A 21,773-nucleotide genomic window follows, 5' to 3' on the forward strand; every position below is an offset into this window, starting at 1 on the left:
ATATATATATATATATACAGGACAGGACAAGACGAGGACAAAAGACGTCTGAACTGCTATGCCATCTTGGTTTCCCTTTAATGCAGGGAAACTTAAATCAGTTTGACCTCATTTCTATCAGCATGTTAAATGTGCAACCAGAGGGACCTTTACTCCTTTACCACCTTTACTCCACACACAGAGACACATACAAAGCTCTCCCTTGCCCTCCATTTGGCAAATCTGACCTTCATTTTATCCTCCTGATTGCTGCTTACAAGCAAAAATTAAAGCAGGAAGCACCAGTGACTATGTCTATTGAAAAGTGGTCAGATGAAGCAGATGCTAAACTAAAGGACTGTTTTGCTAGCACAGACTGGAATATGTTTGGGGATTCATCCGATGGTATTGAGGAGTAAACCAATTCACTCACTCGCTTCATCAATAAGTTAATCGATGACGACGTCCCCACAGTGACTGTACGTACATACCCCAACCAGAAGCCATGGATTACAGGCAACATTCACACTGAGCTAAAGGGTAGAGCTGCAGTTTCAAGGAGAGGGACTCTAACCCGGAAGCTTATTAGAAATCCCACTATGCTCTCCGACGAACCATCTAACAGGAAAAGCATCAATACAGGACTAAGATTGAATCGTACTACGCAGCCGATGTGAGTAAGACCTTTAAACAGGTCAACATTCACAAGGCCGCAGGGCTAGATGGATTACTAGCATGCGCTGACCAACTGGCAAGTCTCTTCATGACATTTTCAACCTCTCCCTGTCTGAGTCTGTAGTGCCAACATGTTTCAAGCAGACCACCATAGTCCCTGTGCCCAAGAACACTACGTTAACCTGTCAAATGCCTACCCACCCGTAGTTCTCACGTCTGTAGCCATGAAATGCTTTGAAAGGCTGGTCATGGCTCACATCAACAACATTATCCCAGAAACCCTAGACGCACTCCAATTTGCATACCGCACCAACAGATCCACAGATTATGAAATCTCTATTGCTCGGCACACTGCCCTTTCACACCTGGACAAAAGGAACACCTGTATGTGAGAATGCTATTCATTGACCACAGCTCAGAGTTCAACACCATCGTGCTCTCAAAGATCATCACTAAGCTAAGGACCCTGGGACTAAACACCTCCCTCTGCAACTGGATCCTGGACTTCCTGACGGGCCGACCCCTAGGTGGCAAGGGTAGGTAACATCCGCCACGCTGATCCTCCACCCAGCACAGCCAGAAGAGGACTGGCCACCCCTCATAGCCTGGTTCCTCTCTAGGTTTCTTCCTAGGTTTTGGCCTTTCTAGGGAGTTTTTCCTAGCCACCGTGCTTCTACACCTGCATTGCTTGCTGTTTGGGGTTTTAGGCTGGGTTTTTGTACAGCACTTTGATAAATCAGCTGGGCTATATAAATAAATTTGATTTTGATTTGATCCTCAACACGGGGGCCCCTCAGGGGTGCGTGCTCAGTCCCCTCCTGTACTCCCTGTTCACTCATGACTGCACGGCCAGACACGACTCCAACACCATCATTAAGTTTGCAGGTGACGACACAACAGTGGTAGGCCTGATCACCGACAACGATGAGACAGCCTATAGGGAGGAGGTCAGAGACCTGACCGTGTAGTGCAAGGACAACAACCTCTCCCTCAATGTGATTAAGACGAAGGAGATGATTGTGGACTACAGGAAAAGGAGGACCAAGCACGCCCCCTTTCTCATCGACAGGGCTGTAGTGGAGCAGGTTGACAGCTTCAAGTTCCTTGGCGTCTACATCACCAACAAACTAACATGGTCCAAGCACACCAGACAGTCGTGAAGAGGGCACGACAAAACCTATTCCCCCTCAGGAGAAAAAAAAGATTTGGCATGGGTCCTCAGATCTTCAAAAGGTTTTACAGCTGCACCATCAAAAGCATCCTGACAGGTTGCATCACTGCCTGGTATGGCAACTGCTCGGCCTCCGACCGCAAGGCATTACAGAGGGTAGTGCATACTGCCCAGTACATCACCGCAGCCAAGCGTCCTGCCATCCAGGACCTCTATACCAGGCGGTGTCAGAGGAAGACTCCAGCCACCCTAGTCATAGACTGTCTCTCTGCTACTGCATGGCAAGTGGTACCAGAGCGCCAAGTCTAGGTCCAAGAGGCTTCTAAACAGCTTCTACCCCCAAGCCATAAGACTCCTGAACATCTAATCAAATGGCCGGTACCCCCTGTATATAGCCACGCTATATTGACTTGGTAGAAAAAACAGAGGTTCATTTTCAGCCTAAGTGAGTGTTTCTTGGAAACCCAGTCTTCCCAGAAGACCTTTGGGTTCAGTGATCTCTGCCAGTCTGTTGTGTGAGCTGCTCCCCTGCACCAGCCCCTTCCCTCATCTCCTCCAGTTTCTATCCCATCTGATCTCATGCTACTTAACCAGGACACTTATAATACAGTACAGGAAGTAGTCCGTTTGGTAAGGCTGTAATAGTAGCCTGTTACACAGTTGACTTGGTAGTTACGTATGTGCCTTTTAGGTACCAGGTACTAAATCACAGCACCAGAGAGTACCCCATGTCTAACACGTACTAGCTGAAATAGGACTGTAAAATAGTGTTAACAGATAAAAGGGGGGCCACTAACCAAAGAAGGGTGGGGGCTGTTACAGTATTTCAGAGTGTGTGCATGGTCATTGGGTTCAGCTATGGTCTATGGATCCTCCCTGAGGCCTGTTCTCTTCTCCTGCTGTGTCTCCTCCTCTTCAAAGGGCCAGAGAATCCAATAGCACTAGGCAGCCACAGTGGGCACCAACACCACTCTATCAAGGGATCAGCTTCACACTGTCTCCTACACACCACCATTTCAGATGGGTGTTATTATCAAATTAACAGCATGCAGTCACATTTCGGAGATAATCAAATTAGTATTCACTAAAGAAACATCACATTTTAAGGTTGTATAGTAGTCTGGGCTATATATTGTGCCGGGATTTCAATGAACAGTGTGCACACTTTCTCTCTAAAGATACTGTATAGTAATCTGACAATCTGACTGCATCTGTTTCCCTTGGCTGTATTGCTGTATTCCTCTGTGAGACAAATTAGACGGACCTGTGTGTGTTAATGGTGACAGAGGTGCAGGGAAAAGAGCAGACCACTCAGCTGCCAGATTTAGACTGGCCTTTTTTCTGTCGGCCTTGTTCTCCGGGTCAAGGTTTAACCTGCCTGCTATCTCTGGAGACTAGCAGGAGCAGAGAGACTTTGGGAGGTTAAACGGCACAGCCCAGTCAGGTTAGTGTTGCCGATAGGGCCACGAGGAGAGGAATACACAACAGAAAGAACAGAGGAAATACAACAACAGAAAGAACAGAGATGGGGAAGCTGAGAACCAAGAGGGTATCACTAACTACCCACAAATAGACACAGAGACACACACTAGACACTCAATAGACACACACTAGACACACACTAGACACTCACCAGACACTCACTAGACCTAGACACTCACTAGACACTCACTAGACACACACTAGACACTCACTAGACACTCACTAGACACACACTAGACACTCACTAGACAAACACTAGACACACACTAGACACACACTAGACACTCACTAGACACTCACTAGACACACACTAGACACTAACTAGACACACACTAGACACTCACTAGACACACACTAGACACTCACTAGACACACTCACTAGACACACACTAGACACTCAATAGACACACACTAGACACACACTAGACACTCACCAGACACTCACTAGACCACACTCACTAGACACTCACTAGACACACACTAGACACTCACTAGACACTCACCTGACGCATACTAGACCACACAAGACCATACTAGACACACACCAGACACTCACTAGACACACACTGGACACACACTAGACACTCACTAGACACTCACTAGACACACACTAGACACACACTAGACACTCACTAGACACTCACTAGACACTCACTAGACACTCACCTGACACATACTAGACCACACAAGACCATACTAGACACTCACTAGACACTCACTAGACACTCACTAGACACTCACTAGACACACTAGACACTCACTAGACACTCACTAGACACTCACTAGACACACACTAGACACACACTAGACACACACTAGAAACTCACTAGACACACACTAGACACATACTAGACACACTAGACACTCACTAGACACACACTAGACACTCACACTAGACACATACTAGACCACACGAGACACTCACTAGACACATACTAGGCACACACTAGACACTCACTAGACACTCACTAGACACTACTAGACCACACAAGACCATACTAGACCTAGACACTCATTAGACACTCACTAGACACACACACTAGACACTCACTAGACACACACACTAGACACTCACTAGACACACTCACTAGACACTCACTAGACACTCACTAGACACTCACTAGACACTCACTAGACACTCACTAGACACACACTAGACACTCGCTAGACACTCACTAGACACATACTAGACCACACTAGACCACACTAGACATACTAAGAAAACATTATTGCCATGCCACATCAGTTCACTGAATTCCACAAGATGATTTTAAAGTGATATCGCTGAAGGACTAAGCTATCTCCCAAAAGAAACTGGTAGTGTTACCTAATTGCCTACTGTAGCTCATCGTATTAATGCATTCATCTGCTAGACATATAGGCTTATATCACCCCATTCTCCAGATTGTCGGACAGGAAGTAATAATGTCTCTTTATAGACTTCCTGGGAACAAATGTAATTGCAGTGCTCCTAACTGGGCCGTCAGTGTAGCAGTATGTTCCCTTGAAGGTTTGATTCAAGCCGAGAGCCATTGGAAATGCCATGCTGTGACCTGTGGATGGGCTGGGAGAGACCTATGAGATAACTGGTGCTCAATCAATGTAGGCCACTGAGTTTGAACAAGAGCTCTTCTGTCGTTTTCTACTTAAAGCTGTCATGTCCACTTATTAAGGACATTACATTGGGTCTGATAAGGTGGGCTGACTGGGTTCAGCCATAGGAATAAGGCCATTTGTTGAGAATCATGAATAAAGGTATTGAGAACCTCCATGTGGTTACTGACTTCACTTGAGTTTGGCTTTCTGTGGCATGTGCAGTACAGGAGGCAGGACGGATCATAATAATTGCTGGAATGGAGTGAATGGAATGGTATCAAACAGGTGTTTGATGTGTTCGATACCATTCCATTTATCTGTTCAAGCCATTACTATGAGCCCATCCTCCCAATTAAGGTGCCACCGGCCAGCTGTCATGTACAGACGCAGGTGTATACTCTTGTGAAAATTGAAACAGTATGGAAACACCAACGTTTGTATTGCTTGATTGGAAGTTGGAGTGAGAATGAGTGAGAACTGTGATGGACAGTTGATGCTGCGCAGTTTCTTTACACTGTTGGAGGTGCCATTCTAACAGAATCCTCTCTTTCATTCCAGGTCTCAATTTGGAGGAAAATATTCTGGCTGTAGCTGATAGAAGTGCTGTCCGTGGCGCTGAATTCCAGATCCACAGAGATCCCCAGTTCACACCCATGCTCTTGTGCCACTCCTGATATCTCCCATTCCTAGCAGCAACCAACCTCACCGCCAGAGCCAAGATGGACGACGGCTATGGACGAGACGGACGGCAGGACTTCATCCGCGGCGCCAAAGACATCGCCAAGGTGGTGAAGAAGCAGGCGGGCAAGAAGGTGGGCCGCAGCGTGGACAAAATGGCAGACGAGTACACCAAGCGCTCGTACAAGCGCTTCGAGGAAGAGGACGACGATGACGACTACCCCGTGCAGCAGAGCCAAGATGGCGACGGCTACTACCGCAACGACAGCCGGGCCAACGACGACGAGGGCGGCCACAGCGACTCCACGGAAGGTCACGACGAAGACGATGAGATCTACGAGGGCGAGTATCAGGGAATCCCCCGGGCAGAGTCCGGAAAAACGGTACCGGTGGACGGGATTGCCCCCCAAGCTCAGATCAGGGACCTGGCCCAGTTCGAGGCAGAGAGGAGGAAGGATCAGGAGGAGTTGGCCCAGCAGTACGAGACCATCCTACAGGAGTGTGGCCATGGGAAGTTCCAGTGGACGCTGTACTTTGTGCTGGGGCTGGCGCTGATGGCGGACGGTGTGGAGATCTTCGTGGTGGGCTTTGTGCTGCCCAGCGCAGAGAAGGACATGTGTCTGTCAGAGGAAAGCAAGGGCATGTTGGGTAAGATGGTTCTAATGGCCAGCCTGCTGTCAATTATTCTAAATGTATTACACTCTCTCTATTCTGGTTCCCTTATCTGTCTTTCCCTCCTTGTTTATTCGATCTGTAGTCTTCTCACTCTATTTAGTCCTCTCACTCTCTTTTTCCCTCTCACTCTATTTAGTCCTCTCACTCTCTTTTTCCCTCTCACTCTATTTAGTCCTCTCACTCTCTTTTTCCCTCTCACTCTATTTAGTCCTCTCACTCTCTTTTTCCCTCTCACTCTATTTAGCCCTCTCACTCTCTTTTCCTCTCACTCTCTTTTTCCCTCTCACTCTATTTAGTCCTCCTCTCTCTTTTAGCCCTCTCACTCTATTTAGTCCTCTCTACTCTCTTTTTCCCTCTCACTCTATTTAGTCCTCTCACTCTCTTTTTCCCTCTCACTCTATTTAGTCCTTTCTCTCTCTTTTTCCCTCTCACTCTATTTAGCCCTCTCACTCTATTTAGCCCTCTCACTCTATTTAGCCCTCTCACTCTCTTTAGCCCTCTCACTCTCTTTAGCCCTCTCACTCTCTTTAGCCCTCTCACTCTCTTTAGCCATCTCACTTTCTTTTGCCCTCTCACTCCCTTTCCCTCTCACTCTCTTTTGCCCTCTCACTCTCTTTTGCCCTCTCACTCTCTTTAGCCCTCTCACTCTATTTTGGCCTCTCACTCTGTTTAGCCCTCTCACTCTATTTAGTCCTCTCACTATTTAAAACGCTCACTCTATTTATCCCTATCACTCTCTTTAGCCCTCTCACTCTATTTAGCACTCTCACTCTCTTCAGCCCTCTCACTCTATTTAGTCCTCTCACTCTATTTAGCCCTCTCACTCTATTTAGCCCTCTCACTCTATTTAGTCCTCTCACTATTTAAAAACGCTCACTCTATTTATCGCTATCACTCTCTTTTTTCGCTCTCACTCTATTTAGCCCTCTCACTCCATTTATCCCTCTCACTCTATTTAGCTATCTCACTCTATTTACCCCTCTCACTCTATTTAGCCCTCTCACTCCATTTAGCCCTCTCACTCTATTTAGCTATCTCTCTCTATTTAGTAATCTCACTCTATTTAGCCCTCTCACTCCATTTAGCCCTCTCACTCTATTTAGCTATCTCTCTCTATTTAGTCCTCTCGCTCTCCTTTTCCCTCTCGCTCTCTTTTCCCCTCTCGCTCTATTTAGCTATCTCTCTCTATTTAGTCATCTCACTCCATTTAGCCCTCTCACTCTATTTAGCTATCTCTCTCTATTTAGTCATCTCACTCTATTTAGCTATCTCACTCTTTTTAGCTATCTCACTCTATTTAGCTATCTCACTCTATTTAGTCCTCTCGCTCTCTTTAGCCCTCTCACTCCATTTAGCCCTCTCACTCTATTTAGCTATCTCTCTCTATTTAGTCCTCTCGCTCTATTTAGCCCTCTCACTCCATTTAGCTCTCTCACTCAATTAGGCCTCTCACTATTTAAAACGCTCACTCTATTTATCCCTATCACTATCTTTTCCCCTCTCACTCTATTTAGCACTCTCACTCTATTTAGCCCTCTCGCTCTCTTTAGCCATCTCACTCTCTTTAGCCCTCACACTTTCTTGCCCTCTCACTCTATTTAGCCCTCTCACTCTATTTCGTCCTCTCACTATTTAAAACACTCACTCTATTTATCGCTATCACTCTCTTTTTTCCCTCTCACTCTATTTAGCCCTCTCACTCTATTTAGCTATCTCACTCTATTTAGCCCTCTCTCTATTTAGCTATCCCACTCTATTTAGCCCTCTCACTCCATTTAGCCCTCTCACTCCATTTAGCCCTCTCACTCTATTTAGCTATCTCTCTCTATTTAGTCCTCTCGCTCTATTTAGCCCTCTCACTCCATTTAGCTCTCTCACTCTATTTAGCTATCTCTCTCTATTTAGTCCTCTCACTCTATTTAGTCCTCTCATTCTATTTAGCCCTCTCACTCTCTTTAGCACTCTCACTCTATTTTGTCCTCTCACTCTATTTAGCCCTCTCACTCTATTTAGCCCTCTCACTTAATTAGGCCTCTCACTATTTAAAACGCTCACTCTATTTATCCCTATCACTATCTTTTTCCCTCTCACTCTATTTAGCACTCTCACTCTATTTAGCCCTCTCACTCTATTTAGCCCTCTCACTCTATTTAGCCCTCTCACTCTATTTAGTCCTCTCACTATTTAAAACGCTCACTCTATTTATAGCTATCACTCTCTTTTTCCCTCTCACTCTATTTATCCCTCTCACTCTCTTTAGCCCTCTCACTCCATTTAACCCTCTTACTTTATTTAGCTATCTCACTCTATTTATCCCTCTCACTCTATTTAGCCCTCTCACTCTATTTAGCTATCTCACTCTTTTTAGCTATCTCACTCTATTTAGCTATCTCACTCTATTTAGTCCTCTCGCTCTCTTTAGCCCTCTAACTCTCTTTAGCCCTCTCGCTCTCTTTAGCACTCTCACTCTATTTAGCACTCTCACTCTATTTAGCTATCTCTCTCTATTTAGCCCTCTCACTCCATTTAGCTCTCTCACTCAATTAGGCCTCTCACTATTTAAAACGCTCACTCTATTTATCCCTATCACTATCTTTTCCCTCTCACTCTATTTAGCCCTCTCACTCTATTTAGCCCTCTCACTATATTTTTCCCGCTTACTCTCTATAGCCCTCTCACTCTATTTAGCCTTCTCGCTCTCTTTAGCCCTCTCACTCTCTTTAGCCCCGTCACTCTCTTCTTGCCCTCTCACTATCTTTAGCCCTCTCAATCTCTTTAGTTCTCTCACTCTCTTTAGCTCTCTCACTCTCTTTAGTTCTCTCACTCTCTTTATCCCTCTCACTCTATTTAGCCCTCTCCCTCTATTTAGCCCTCTCACTCTCTTTAGCTATCTCACTCTATTTAGTCCTCTCGCTCTCTTTTGCCCTCTCGCTCTCTTTTCCCCTCTCGCTCTCTTTTCCCCTCTCACTCTCTTTAGCCCTCTCACTCTCTTTAGCCCTCTCACTCTCTTTAGCCCTCTCACTCTCTTTAGCCCTCTCACTCTCTATAGTCCTCTCACTCTCTTTAGTCCTCTCACTCTATTTAGTCCTCTCACTCTGTCTAGCCCTCTCACTCTATTTAGCCTTCTCACTCTCTTTAGCCTTCTCACTCTCTCTTGCCCTCTCACTCTCTTTAGCCCCTTCACTCTCTTCTTGCCCTCTCACTCTCTTTAGCCCTCTCACTCTCTTTAGTTCTCTCACTCACTTTAGTTCTCTCACTCTCTTTTGTCCTCTCACTTTATTTAGTCATTTCACTCTATTTATTCCTCTCATTCTCTTTAGCCCCTCACAATCTTTAGCCCCTTAACTCTCTTTATCCCTCTCACTCTCTTTATCAGTTTTTGACTGCATCTCTCTATTCCCTACAATAGCAAGCTTGAGTTCACAGAGGAAGCCTATTCAAGGGATTCTTCGGGATTTTGGCAATGAGGCATGCATGCTAGCAGATACCCATAGACTTCCAGTCATTGCACTAATGCTAGTTAGCATTGGTTCAAGAAACTACCTCTATCGCCCTTCATACTGGGCTCCCTAGTGGCGCAGCGGTCTAAGGCACTGCATCTCAGTGCAAGAGTAACTACAGTCCCTGGTTCGATTCCAGGCTGTATCACATCCGGCCGGGATTGGGAATCCCATAGAGCGGCGCACAATTGGCCCAACGTTTGCCCGGGGTAGGCCGTCATTGTAAATAAGAATTTGTTCTTAACTGCCTTGCCTAGTTAAATAAAGGTTAAAAAAAAGTTTAATACTGGACACCGAGACATAAAAATGGTATCCACAAATTCATCTGGCACTGGGAAAGTACAGTCATGGCCAAAAGTTTTGAATGACACAAATATTGGTTTTCACAAAGTCTGCTGCCTCAGTTTGTATGAGGGCAATTTGCATATACTCCATAATGTTATGAAGAGTGATCAGATGAATTGCAATTAATTGCAAAGTCCCTCTTTGCCATGCAAATTAACTGAATCCCCCCAAAACATTTCCACTGCATTTCAGCCCTGCCACAAAAGGACCAGCTGACATCATGTCAGTGATTCTCTCGTTAACACAGGTGTGAGTGTTGATGAGGACAAGGCTGGAGATCACTCTGTCATGCTGATTGAGTTCATGGTTACCTGCAAGGAAACACGTGCCGTCATCATTGCTTTGCACAAAAAGGGCTTCTCAGGCAAGGATATTGCTGCCAGTAAGATTGCACCTATATCAACCATTTATCGGATCATCAAGAACTTCAAGGAGAGCGGTTCAATTGTTGTGAAGAAGGCTACAGGATGCCCAAGAAGGTCCAGCAAGTGCCAGGACCGTCTCCTGAAGTTGATTCAGCTGCGGGATTGGGGCACCACCAGTACAGAACTTGCTCAGGAATGGCTGCAGGCAGGTGTGAGTGCATCTGCACGCACAGTGAGGCGAAGACTTTTGTAGGATGGCCTGGTGTCAAGAACGGCAGCAAAGAAGCCACTTCTCTCAGGGACAGACTGATATTCTGCAAAAGGTACAGGGATTGGACTGCTGAGGACTGGCTTAAAGTCATTTTCTCTGATGAATCCCCTTTCCGATTGTTTGGGTCATCCGGAAAAAAGCTTGTCTGGAGAAGACAAGGTGAGCGCTACCATCAGTCCTGTGTCATGCCAACAGTAAAGCATCCTGAGACCATTCATGTGTGGGGTTGCTTCTCAGCCAAGAGAGTGGGCTCACTCACAATTTTGCATAAGAACACAGCCATGAATAAAGAATGGTACCAACAGATCCTCAGAGAGCAACTTCTCCCAACCATCCAGGAACAGTTTGGTGACGAACAATGCCTTTTCCAGCATGATGGAGCACCTTGCCATAAGGCAAAAGTTATAACTAAGTGGCTCGGGGAACAAAACATCGATATTTTGGGTCCATGGCCAGGAAAATCCCCAGACCTTAATCCCATTGAGAACTTGTGGTCAATCCTCAAGAGGCGGGTGGACAAACAAAACCCCACAAATTCTGACAAACACTAAGCATTGATTATGCAAGAATTTGCTGCCATCAGTCAGGATGTGGCCCAGAAGTTAATTGACAGCATGCCAGGGCGGATTGCAGAGGTCTTGAAAAGAAGGGTCAACACTGCAAATATTGACTATTTGCATCAACTTCATGTAACTGTCAATTAAAGCATTTGACACTTGTAATTATGCATTGTAATTATACTTCAGTGTTCCATCTGACAAAAATATCGAAAGACACTGAAGCAAACTTTGTGGAATGTAATATTTGTGTCATTCTCAAAACTTTTGGCCACGACTGTAGATAAAGAGCCTCATTGCCAAAATCCACAAGTATCCCTTTATAAATATAAAATGTTCCCCATGCCACATTTTCCCCATACTCTTATTATTTTAACACACTTTATATGGGTTTACAGTATCTCAAGGCCTTTAGGATTCACTGCCCATGTAACTACTGTAATTCTCAAACCGTCTCTGAAATCCAAGCCAAATCCTATACATGCTTTGGTTCAGGTGTTTTGTAGCAGAATATACTGCACACTGGAGACCATAGCATAGGCTCATTAAGATAATGGTGTGTGCTGTGCGAAGTTACTCATGTGACCATTTCCCTTCCTGGGGGACAATGTCCAGTCAGATTCCATCCCTAACATGCCATCTCTCTTTGGCCATTCAGCAAGGACACAACGAACGAGGGCTATGGTCATAACACATTCGACTCATTCTCCGTTTTACTGGCATGCTGTGTTGTGCATGTTTTTATCGATTCATTTTGTTTGTCTTGTTGCTTTTTGTTTGATGTGGGGAGTGAGGTCAGCGTATTGAATGGGGTGTTAAAAGGGGTATCATGTTTTTTATAGCGCATCAGGATTGAGAATGGATTCAAAACAATCTCTCTCCATCACCATTACGTTCTCCTCTCTTGTTGTTCGGCCAAAAGTCATACGGGTCCATATTGATTATTTTGTCAATGGCAGTTTTCATATTTAGATTTATTCAGTGTCTGATCATCCACATCCCACTGACATAGAGATGACTCATTTGACATCCAGTCAAGCATGTGTGGGTTGTTTTCTAGTCTACAAATGGTATGTGTGCATGCTTTCGTATGTAATGGATGTGTAAGTATGGACTCCCAGCAGTGACACTCTCCCACATGTGCTCTGGCAGGCGTATATGCTTGTGTTTGTGTCTGTGTGAACGGCATGTGTGTGGACTTTCTCTCGATCTCTCTCTCTCTCTCTCTCTCTCTCTCTCTGTCTCTTTGTCCCTCACTGGGTCTCTGTACGTGCTGTGTTGGGGGAGCCGGTATGGAAACAAGGCCCTTGGTCTCTCCCCTGTTACACAACATGCCTGACTTGGGCTGAAGTGTGTCTCTCATGTATGCCACTGGGCCTCCCATGGGTCCTAGTGTCCTCGCTGTTCCCTCCTCCCTGCCTGCCATTGTATTACCCTGCCTGCCATTGTATTAGTAGGCAGAATAGACCGCTGTTAGTGTTGTCAGAGAGCCAGTCTCTTCAACCTGATGCACTCTGGCGGAACCACACAGTGTGTAGGTGTGTGTGTGCGTACGTGCGTGTGTGCGTGTGTGTGCGTGCGTGCGTGTGTGTGTGTGTGTGTGTGTGTGTGTGTATGCGCGTGTGTGTGTGTGCGTGCGTGTGTATGTGTGTGTGTGTGATAATGACCATAATATATTCACACCTGCTGCACCCATCCAGCAGCAGTAAGATCCACATTAGTCAAAGTGGTGAATTTGGAAATTGTGACACTGTGCTTGGAACATCACTTTTTTTTCATGAAAGATAGAAAGGTACATAGCTACAGATGCATCGTTACATTTCTCTGTACAGAACGCAAATGGAGAATCTTTGGTTGCCATTTTACGGTAGTACTGTCTGTCGCTCAGCAAGAGATTTCTGGGGAACTGCTGGAGATGTAGCTGTAAGATTTCACTGTCAGACAGATTTAACACAGTTGAGCACATACACTTCATTTCTACTGCCACCAATATCAAGACTCATTGTGTCTTGTTGACAGTGTGGTTATATTCAAACCGTTAGTCGTGTTGTGCCTTTTCTCTTTACCGTGTTCATATTTTCAAGGTGGATGTTAACATAGCCATAACCTTGGGAAAATTCCCACTGTCCCCTTTGGTATTTTCATTGTGTGCTTGTTTCTTGTTTTCAGATCAGCTGGTAGCCCTGAGGGTAAAGAGAACCTTTCCCTCCCGGTGTCTCCTTGGCCTTTAGTTTAACTTGGCACAAACTGCTTAGTATATCAACAGAAGGGTGGGAGAGATGGAAGGAGGGAGAGAGGGAAGGGTGGGAGAGATGGAAGGAGGGAGAGAGGGATGATTAAAAAAGGGCTGGACCGTGACCGCAGAGCAGAGCTGTGTCTGTTTTACTCAGCAAAGCAAGGAGGAACATAGTTAGCATTTAAGGGACTGTGAAGGCAGTGTGTTAGTATAATAGCAATGGAAGATGTACGGCTTTTTAGCAAAGGTAGAGTCATGTTAGCATTTAGTGATGCATGATGGATGTAGTAGTGTATTAGAAACGATCTTAGCATTGGTAGTATTATATTAGCATTTAGGATATTTTGTGAGTGAACAGTATGTCCTATGTTTAGTGTTTTTAGCAAAGGCGCAACATCAGCATTTTAACAATGTACAGCAAAGTAGGACGTTTTTTAGCTTTTGCAAAGAAACATTAACACCATGATAGATTTACTGCTTTTTTACGAGGGGACAGAATTCATGAGAGCAGTAGCATGTTGACTATAATGGTGATGGTCAACTAAATCAACTGGCACAATGCTCTCTACTCTATGAAGGATCCTCTGCCCCTGGCTCACTCCAAAAAAGCCCTGTGCGCTCTCACAGAAAGGGGAAAATGGCTATTAATAGCGCCCCCTTAACCCCGCTTCGAACGCACGTGCACACGCACACACACACACACACACACACACACACACACACACACACACACACACACACACACACACACTCCTCCATAGCCCTGAAGCCTCAGTGAGCTCTGTCACCGCACTGCAGCTCACAGATTGTGTGGACTCCCTCCTCTCATCACTCTCTCTCTTCTCCTCCTCTCCCCTCCTCTCATCACTCTCTCTTCTCCTCCCCTCCCCACATCCTATTTTCATGTGGAGCTCAGCTGTCTGGAAGGCTCCTCCTACCTCTCTTTCTCTCTCTCTCTCTCTATCTATCTAACTGCCTCCCCTGTGAATCTCCGCCACTGTTTCCATGGGCCTCTTCGGTACAGTAAACAGATTCAACTTTGGTTAGCAACAGCACTCAGGGTTGGCAGAATTATAACAGACCACTATTGGATGCAAGCCGGCACGACATAATTAATATCGTAATAAACTCACTCAATTACGCTTGAATGAAAAATAAACATCAGCGATGTTTATGAGTACTACAGTAGGCTACTGTAAGGTTCATCATGGGATCCGTAGCCAATATGCCAGAATTTGTAAAATGCCTAATATGAAATATGGAAGGGGTGTATCATGGCAGAATTCACAAGCCATTTGTGAATACCTCCTCAACTATAGCATTTTGTTTGTGAGTGTGGATGTTTTATACAGTTGCCATCAGGAAACATTTATTTTAAAATTGCAAATAATTGATTTTGTCAGATCTTCTATTTCAGACCTTGGATTGGCGTTTTAATATTCTCCCACTGTATTACTAATAAAAGGCCTGTAGATGTATATTTCAGGCCATGTCAGACTGACTCAATTAACCAGGAACAATCTCTCACAACATTAAAAGATAAAGCATTTATCACACCCTATGTGATTTCCTCTGTGGCTGGGCTATTGCATTCCGGCCAGTCCCTGGGTTGTGCTGCTGACTGTGGCTGCAATAGCCTTGGTGGCGAACTTAACGACAGAAATACAGATATAGAGATTGAGGCTGCGTCCCTAATGGCACCCTATTCCGTATTTAGTGCACTACTTTTGACCAGAGCCCTATGGGTAGTTATAAGTGCATTATACAGGAAGTAGGGTACCATTTGGGAAGCACAGAGTGATACAGTGAGTGCTAGGGTAGATTGAGGATCAGCACCACGGACAGCTCCCCCAGCTCTGCTCCCCCTATAGGCCAGGGAAGAGAGGGAGAGAGGCACAGCCACACAGGCCACACTGGCTGCCACTGCTACTGCATTGCGGCGATGGCTTTCAAGCTATCACCATCACCAGCTCCCTCCTGCCGCTCAGGCCTATTGTTAAGGCAGGGGACACACGGCGGCGTTGACAGCTGCCTCTCTACACCGTCGCTGCACACACAGAGATAGAGGTCTCATACACACCTCCTAGCAAGAGGAAGAAAGTCCCCTTCAGACATTGTAGGCTTTGTACAAGACACACATGCGTACACACAGAAAATCACCTTAAGTGTAATTTCGGCACTGCAATAATTGCTCACACACACGCACACGCACACACACACAGCTGAAAGGAAAGGCAGTGGGACACACAACCTCACCCAGGTCTCTGACTCACCAATAACACAGTGCTTCTGTACTTTTAGACTTGGTACCATGAAAGTGCTATTTGAACGTTAGCTAACACTGACCCTGCATTCACCTGAGCTCCAACGCTAATTAGCTTTCTAGCCTTAGTGATGGATTAGCACAGCTGATATTACAGATCCCTTGAACCCATTGTGGGCTTGTTGACTTATCGGTGTGAATGGGCCCATAGTGTGTTATTATCTGCCAGGCCAACACTGGCTGCGCCACTTAGCAACATTAGGGCTGTGTTACTGTTCTATTGTGATTTGGTGCATTCACTGTGATAGCCATTGTGTGGTGAACAACTGAGAATTCTGGCACAAAATGGCTGCCATCCATCATCCTCATACAATGTTCAGCTTTGAGACATAGTGAGAATGCTATATATCTTAAAATCATTATGACTACAGAAATCGTTTCTCAATGACATGGTAAGTCCAATAGCCGTTAAAACATGATCAAGAGATTTTTATTCTCTTCATCCAAGTTAGTTACATTAGAATCAATCCACTTCAGTATCAAGCAGCCAAAAACCTCTCCTCACCACACAGAGGAAATATTCAAACACAGACATCCTAACGCCAGAGAGAACAGAGCGCAATCCTATTTCAGTCAGATCAATCACACCCACTATCTCGTGTCATTGGGTGCTTAGCGAGTGCCAACGCCACTGACAGGAAGTCAATGGGGTTGAAAGAGAGAGATAGATTGTGTGTGTGTGTGTGTGTGTGTGTGTGTGTGTGAGAGAGAGTGTGTGTATGCCAAGCTTTGTTCTTGCCAACAGGCTGGTGTGTCTGTGTGTGTGTGAGTCATCGTGTCGGTGTATTTACACCACTGAGGTATAATAAGAACTTGAGACTGACTGTATGTCTGTGGTATGTGGTACACACACATGCTACAGACATATAGTACACACACGCGGGTCTGCATTGATGTCTGTGGTATGTGTGTGCACACTTGTGCTTGTGAGAGAGCGGTTAAGAGTTTTGGGCCAGTAACCGAAAAGGTTGCTGGTTCGAATCCCCTAGATGACTAGGTGAAAAATCTGTCCAGGTGCCCTTGAGCAAGAAACTTAACCCTAATTGCTCCTGTAAGTCGCTCTGGATAAGAGCATCTTGCTCCTTTGTTCTCCTTCCCACTCCCCCACCACTTCTCTCTCTCTCCCTCTCTCCCTCTCTCAGGTCTTATTGTGTACCTGGGGATGATGGTGGGGGCCTTCCTGTGGGGCGGCCTGGCCGACCGGATCGGACGGCGACAGACCCTCCTCATTTCTCTCTCCATCAACAGTGTGTTTGCCTTCTTCTCCTCCTTCGTTCAAGGATACAGCTCCTTCCTCTTATGCCGTCTGCTCTCTGGCGTGGGGTAAGGAAGGACGCTGTGTCATACACCCCTTCTCCTCTGAGAACGACTCGGCTATAAATACTAGTGCCGACTGTAAATGATCCCAAAATGAATGGGCCCCGCAATGACTCCCAAAGCTGGAATCTGGAAGTGATCCCAGCTTGGTTAAATCAACTGGATGAAATGTGTATAAAGCTTGTCTATTATTGATGTTGAATGTTATTATGCTGGCACAGATTATTGAAATGGCTTAATATGCTGAAGAGACTCTTTATTTCCTCTCTCTCTCGCTCTCTCTCTCGCTCTCTCTTTTTCTCTTTCTTTCATCGCCTGTCTTCATAACTCTCCCTTCCCCCTCATCTCTTCTTCCACATTTTTGCTCTGTCATCCCTGTCCCTTGCTCATTCTTTCTCAATGTCTCATCCCCCCTCTCTCTCTCTCCCCCCCTCTCTCTCTCCCTCTCTGCAGCATCGGTGGCTCCATCCCCATCGTGTTCTCCTACTACTCAGAGTTCCTGGCCCAGGAGAAGAGAGGAGAGCACCTCAGCTGGCTCTGCATGTTCTGGATGATCGGTGGCATCTATGCCTCTGCCATGGCCTGGGCCATAATCCCCCACTATGGTGAGAAATGTCAATTAACCAATCAACCAACCAGTCAATCATTCAATGAATCAATCAACAAATCAGTGAGTCGGTTGGGGGGTTGTTCGTCGGTCAATAAGTCAGTTAATTTCTACCACCCCAGGGTGAAATTTGGTTTCCAAGCAAGGATTACACATACTGCACATTTAAAGACAATTGAATACACATGATTTATACACAGAAAACCATTTTTTTATGCTCCTAACATGGATGCATATGCTTATCGTCCTGTATACTGCTGTCTGGTATGACCCTTGCACCATAGTTCTTCAACCTCTTTATGTCCCTGTTCCAGGCTGGAGTTTCCAGATGGGCTCTGCGTACCAGTTCCACAGCTGGCGTGTGTTTGTGTTAGTGTGTGCCTTCCCCTCTGTGGCAGCCATCTCTGCCCTCACCACAATGCCCGAGAGCCCACGCTTCTTCCTGGAGGTCAATCCACCAACCACCAATGAAAATATAACAAAAATAGTAGCCACCCAAGGCATTGTTTCTCATCCTGGGTTTAACTTGGGACTTACTTCTGTGTTTGAATATCATGACACCTATAGTAGATACAGTGCCTTGCGAAAGTATTCGGCCCCCTTGAACTTTGCGAACTTTTGCCACATTTCAGGCTTCAAACATAAAGATATAAAACTGTATTTGTTTGTGAATAATCAACAACAAGTGGGACACAATCATGAAGTGGAACGACATTTATTGGATATTTCAAACCTTTTTAACAAATCAAAAACTGAAAAATTGGGCGTGCAAAATTATTCAGCCCCTTTACTTTCAGTGCAGCAAACTCTCTCCAGAAGTTCAGTGAGAATCTCTGAATGATCCAATGTTGACCTAAATGACTAATGATGATAAATACAATCCACCTGTGTGTAATCAAGTCTCCGTATAAATACACCTGCACTGTGATGGTCTCAGAGGTCCGTTAAAAGCACAGAGAGCATCATGAAGAACAAGGAACACACCAGGCAGGTCCGAGATACTGTTGTGAAGAAGTTTAAAGCCGAATTTGGATACAAAAAGATTTCCCAAGCTTTAAACATCCCAAGGAGCACTGTGCAAGCGATAATATTGAAATGGAAGGAGTATCAGACCACTGCAAATCTACCAAGACCTGGCCGTCCCTCTAAACTTTCAGCTCATACAAGAAGACTGATCAGAGATGCAGCCAAGAGGCCCATGATCACTCTGGATGAACTGCAGAGATCTACAGCTGAGGTGGGAGACTCTGTCCATAGGACAACAATCAGTCGTATATTGCACAAATCTGGCCTTTATGGAAGAGTGGCAAGAAGAAAGCCATTTCTTAAAGATATCCATAAAAAGTGTTGTTTAAAGTTTGCCACAAGCCACCTGGGAGACACACCAAACATGTGGAAGAAGGTGCTCTGGTCAGATGAAACCAAAATTGAACTTTTTGGCAACAATGCAAAACGTTATGTTTGGCGTAAAAGCAACACAGCCATCACCCTGAACACACCATCCCCACTGTCAAACATGATGGTGGCAGCATCATGGTTTGGGCCTGCTTTTCTTCAGCAGGGACAGGGAAGATGGTTAAAATTGATGGGAAGATGGATGGAGCCAAATACAGGACCATTCTGGAAGAGAACCTGATGGAGTCTGCAAAAGACCTGAGACTGGGACGGAGATTTGTCTTCCAACAAGACAATGATCCAAAACATAAAGCAAAATCTACAATGGAATGGTTCAAAAATAAACATATCCAGGTGTTAGAATGGCCAATTCAAAGTCCAGACCTGAATCCAATCGAGAATCTGTGGAAAGAACTGAAAACTGCTGTTCACAAATGCTCTCCATCCAACCTCACTGAGCTCGAGCTGTTTTGCAAGGAGGAATGGGAAACAATGTCAGTCTCTCGATGTGCAAAACTGATAGAGACATACCCCAAGCGACTTACAGTTGTAATCGCAGCAAAAGGTGGCGCTACAAAGTATTAACTTAAGGGGGCTGAATAATTTTGCAGGCCCAATTTTTCAGTTTTTGATTTGTTAAAAAAGTTTGAAATATTCAATAAATGTCGTTCCACTTCATGATTGTGTCCCACTTGTTGTTGATTCTTCACAAAAAATACAGTTTTATATCTTTATGTTTGAAGCCTGAAATGTGGCAAAAGGTCGCAAAGTTCAAGGGGGCCGAATACTTTCGCAAGGCACTGTACATCATACACCTACTGGGATCCTGATTATCCTGACAAATATACTATAATGAGATACTATGTATTTAGCTATTCATTAGACAAATGTGTCTGTCTTGTCTGTTGTAGAATGGGAAACACGATGAGGCTTGGATGATTCTGAAGCAGGTCCATGATACCAACATGAGGGCGAAGGGCTACCCAGAGAGGGTCTTCTCTGTGAGTGACACACACACACACATACGCACACGCACACACAGTACATCCATCCTGAACTACTATCAAACCCCTATCAGACACATCTAGTCTGTGAAGAGAAGCAGTCTTTTATTCAGGTAAAAGAAATGAGGGGACATTTTCATATTCATTTATCAACTTGCAATTACTGCCTCTGAGCAAACACAGCCTCTCTCATACGTTTACAGTGAGGAGGACCCTTGTTCAATTTGCATGAATTAGCTTAAACATATTAGTTATCTGAGGATTAATTAAGCTTTGATAAACTTGTTTAGGGAGTAATTATGTTAAGGAGTTTAGTGTGAATGAGTTGTGTTGTTGCCCCTAGGTGACCACCATCAAGACAGTTAAGCAGATGGATGAGCTGGTGGACATGGGAGAGGGCACCGCCTGGCACCAGAGATGGAGGATGAAGCTGTCTGACCTGTTCAACCAGGTAACATACTCTACCTTATCCTGTTCAACCAGGTAACATACTCTACCTTAACCTGTTCAACCAGGTAACATACTCTACCTTAACCTGTTCAACCAGGTAACATACTCTACCTTAATAACCTGTTCAACCAGGTAACATACTCTACCTTAACCTGTTCAACCAGGTAACATACTCTACCTTAATAACCTGTTCAACCAGATTACATACTCTACCTTAACCTGTTCAACCAGGTAACATACTCTACCTTAACCTGTTCAACCAGGTAACATACTCTACCTTAATAACCTGTTCAACCAGGTAACATACTCTACCTTAACCTGTTCAACCAGGTAACATACTCTACCTTAACCTGTTCAACCAGGTAACATACTTTACCTTAACCTGTTCAACCAGGTAACATACTCTACCTTAACCTGTTCAACCAGGTAACATACTCTACCTTAATAACCTGTTCAACCAGGTAACATACTCTACCTTAACCTGTTCAACCAGGTAACATACTCTACCTTAACCTGTTCAACCAGGTAACATACTCTACCTTAATAACCTGTTCAACCAGGTAACATACTCAACCTTACCCTGTTCAACCAGGTAACATACTCTACCTTAATAACCTGTTCAACCAGGTTGCATACTCTACCTTAATAACCTGTTAATAACCTGTTCAACCAGGTAACATACTCTACCTTAATAACCTGTTCAACCAGGTAACATACTCTACCTTACCCTGTTCAACCAGGTAACATACTCTACCTTAACATGTTCAACCAGGTAACATACTCTACTTTAACCTGTTCAACCAGGTAACATACTCTACCTTAACAACCTGTTCAACCAGGTAACATACTCGACCTTACCCTGTTCAACCAGGTAACATACTCTACCTTAATAACCTGTTCATCCAGGTAACATACTCAACCTTACCCTGTTCAACCAGGTAACATACTCTACTTTAATAACCTGTTCAACCAGGTAACATACTCTACCTTAACCTGTTCAACCAGGTAACATACTCTACCTTAACCTGTTCAACCAGGTAACATACTCTACCTTAATAACCTGTTCAACCAGGTAACATACTCTACTTTAACCTGTTCAACCAGGTAACATACTCTACCTTAACCTGTTCAACCAGGTAACATACTC

General features: G+C 44.9%; 1 protein-coding gene across 1 annotated transcript in view; it reads left to right on the plus strand.

The window, feature by feature from the left end:
• The window catches only part of LOC112222558 (synaptic vesicle glycoprotein 2A), a 66,354-nt gene that overhangs the window by 20,621 nt on the left and 23,960 nt on the right, over window positions 1–21,773 (plus strand). The window contains exons 2-7 of the mRNA XM_042304592.1: window positions 5,462–6,229; window positions 16,996–17,176; window positions 17,624–17,775; window positions 18,092–18,225; window positions 20,084–20,173; window positions 20,520–20,627. Coding sequence (XP_042160526.1) covers window positions 5,623–6,229; window positions 16,996–17,176; window positions 17,624–17,775; window positions 18,092–18,225; window positions 20,084–20,173; window positions 20,520–20,627 — 1,272 coding nt within the window. The 5' untranslated portion in view covers window positions 5,462–5,622. The remainder of the gene's footprint in view (window positions 1–5,461; window positions 6,230–16,995; window positions 17,177–17,623; window positions 17,776–18,091; window positions 18,226–20,083; window positions 20,174–20,519; window positions 20,628–21,773) is intronic.

The sequence above is a fragment of the Oncorhynchus tshawytscha genome, linkage group LG23 (assembly GCF_018296145.1).
Source record: "Oncorhynchus tshawytscha isolate Ot180627B linkage group LG23, Otsh_v2.0, whole genome shotgun sequence".
Taxonomy (NCBI): Eukaryota; Metazoa; Chordata; class Actinopteri; order Salmoniformes; family Salmonidae; genus Oncorhynchus; species Oncorhynchus tshawytscha.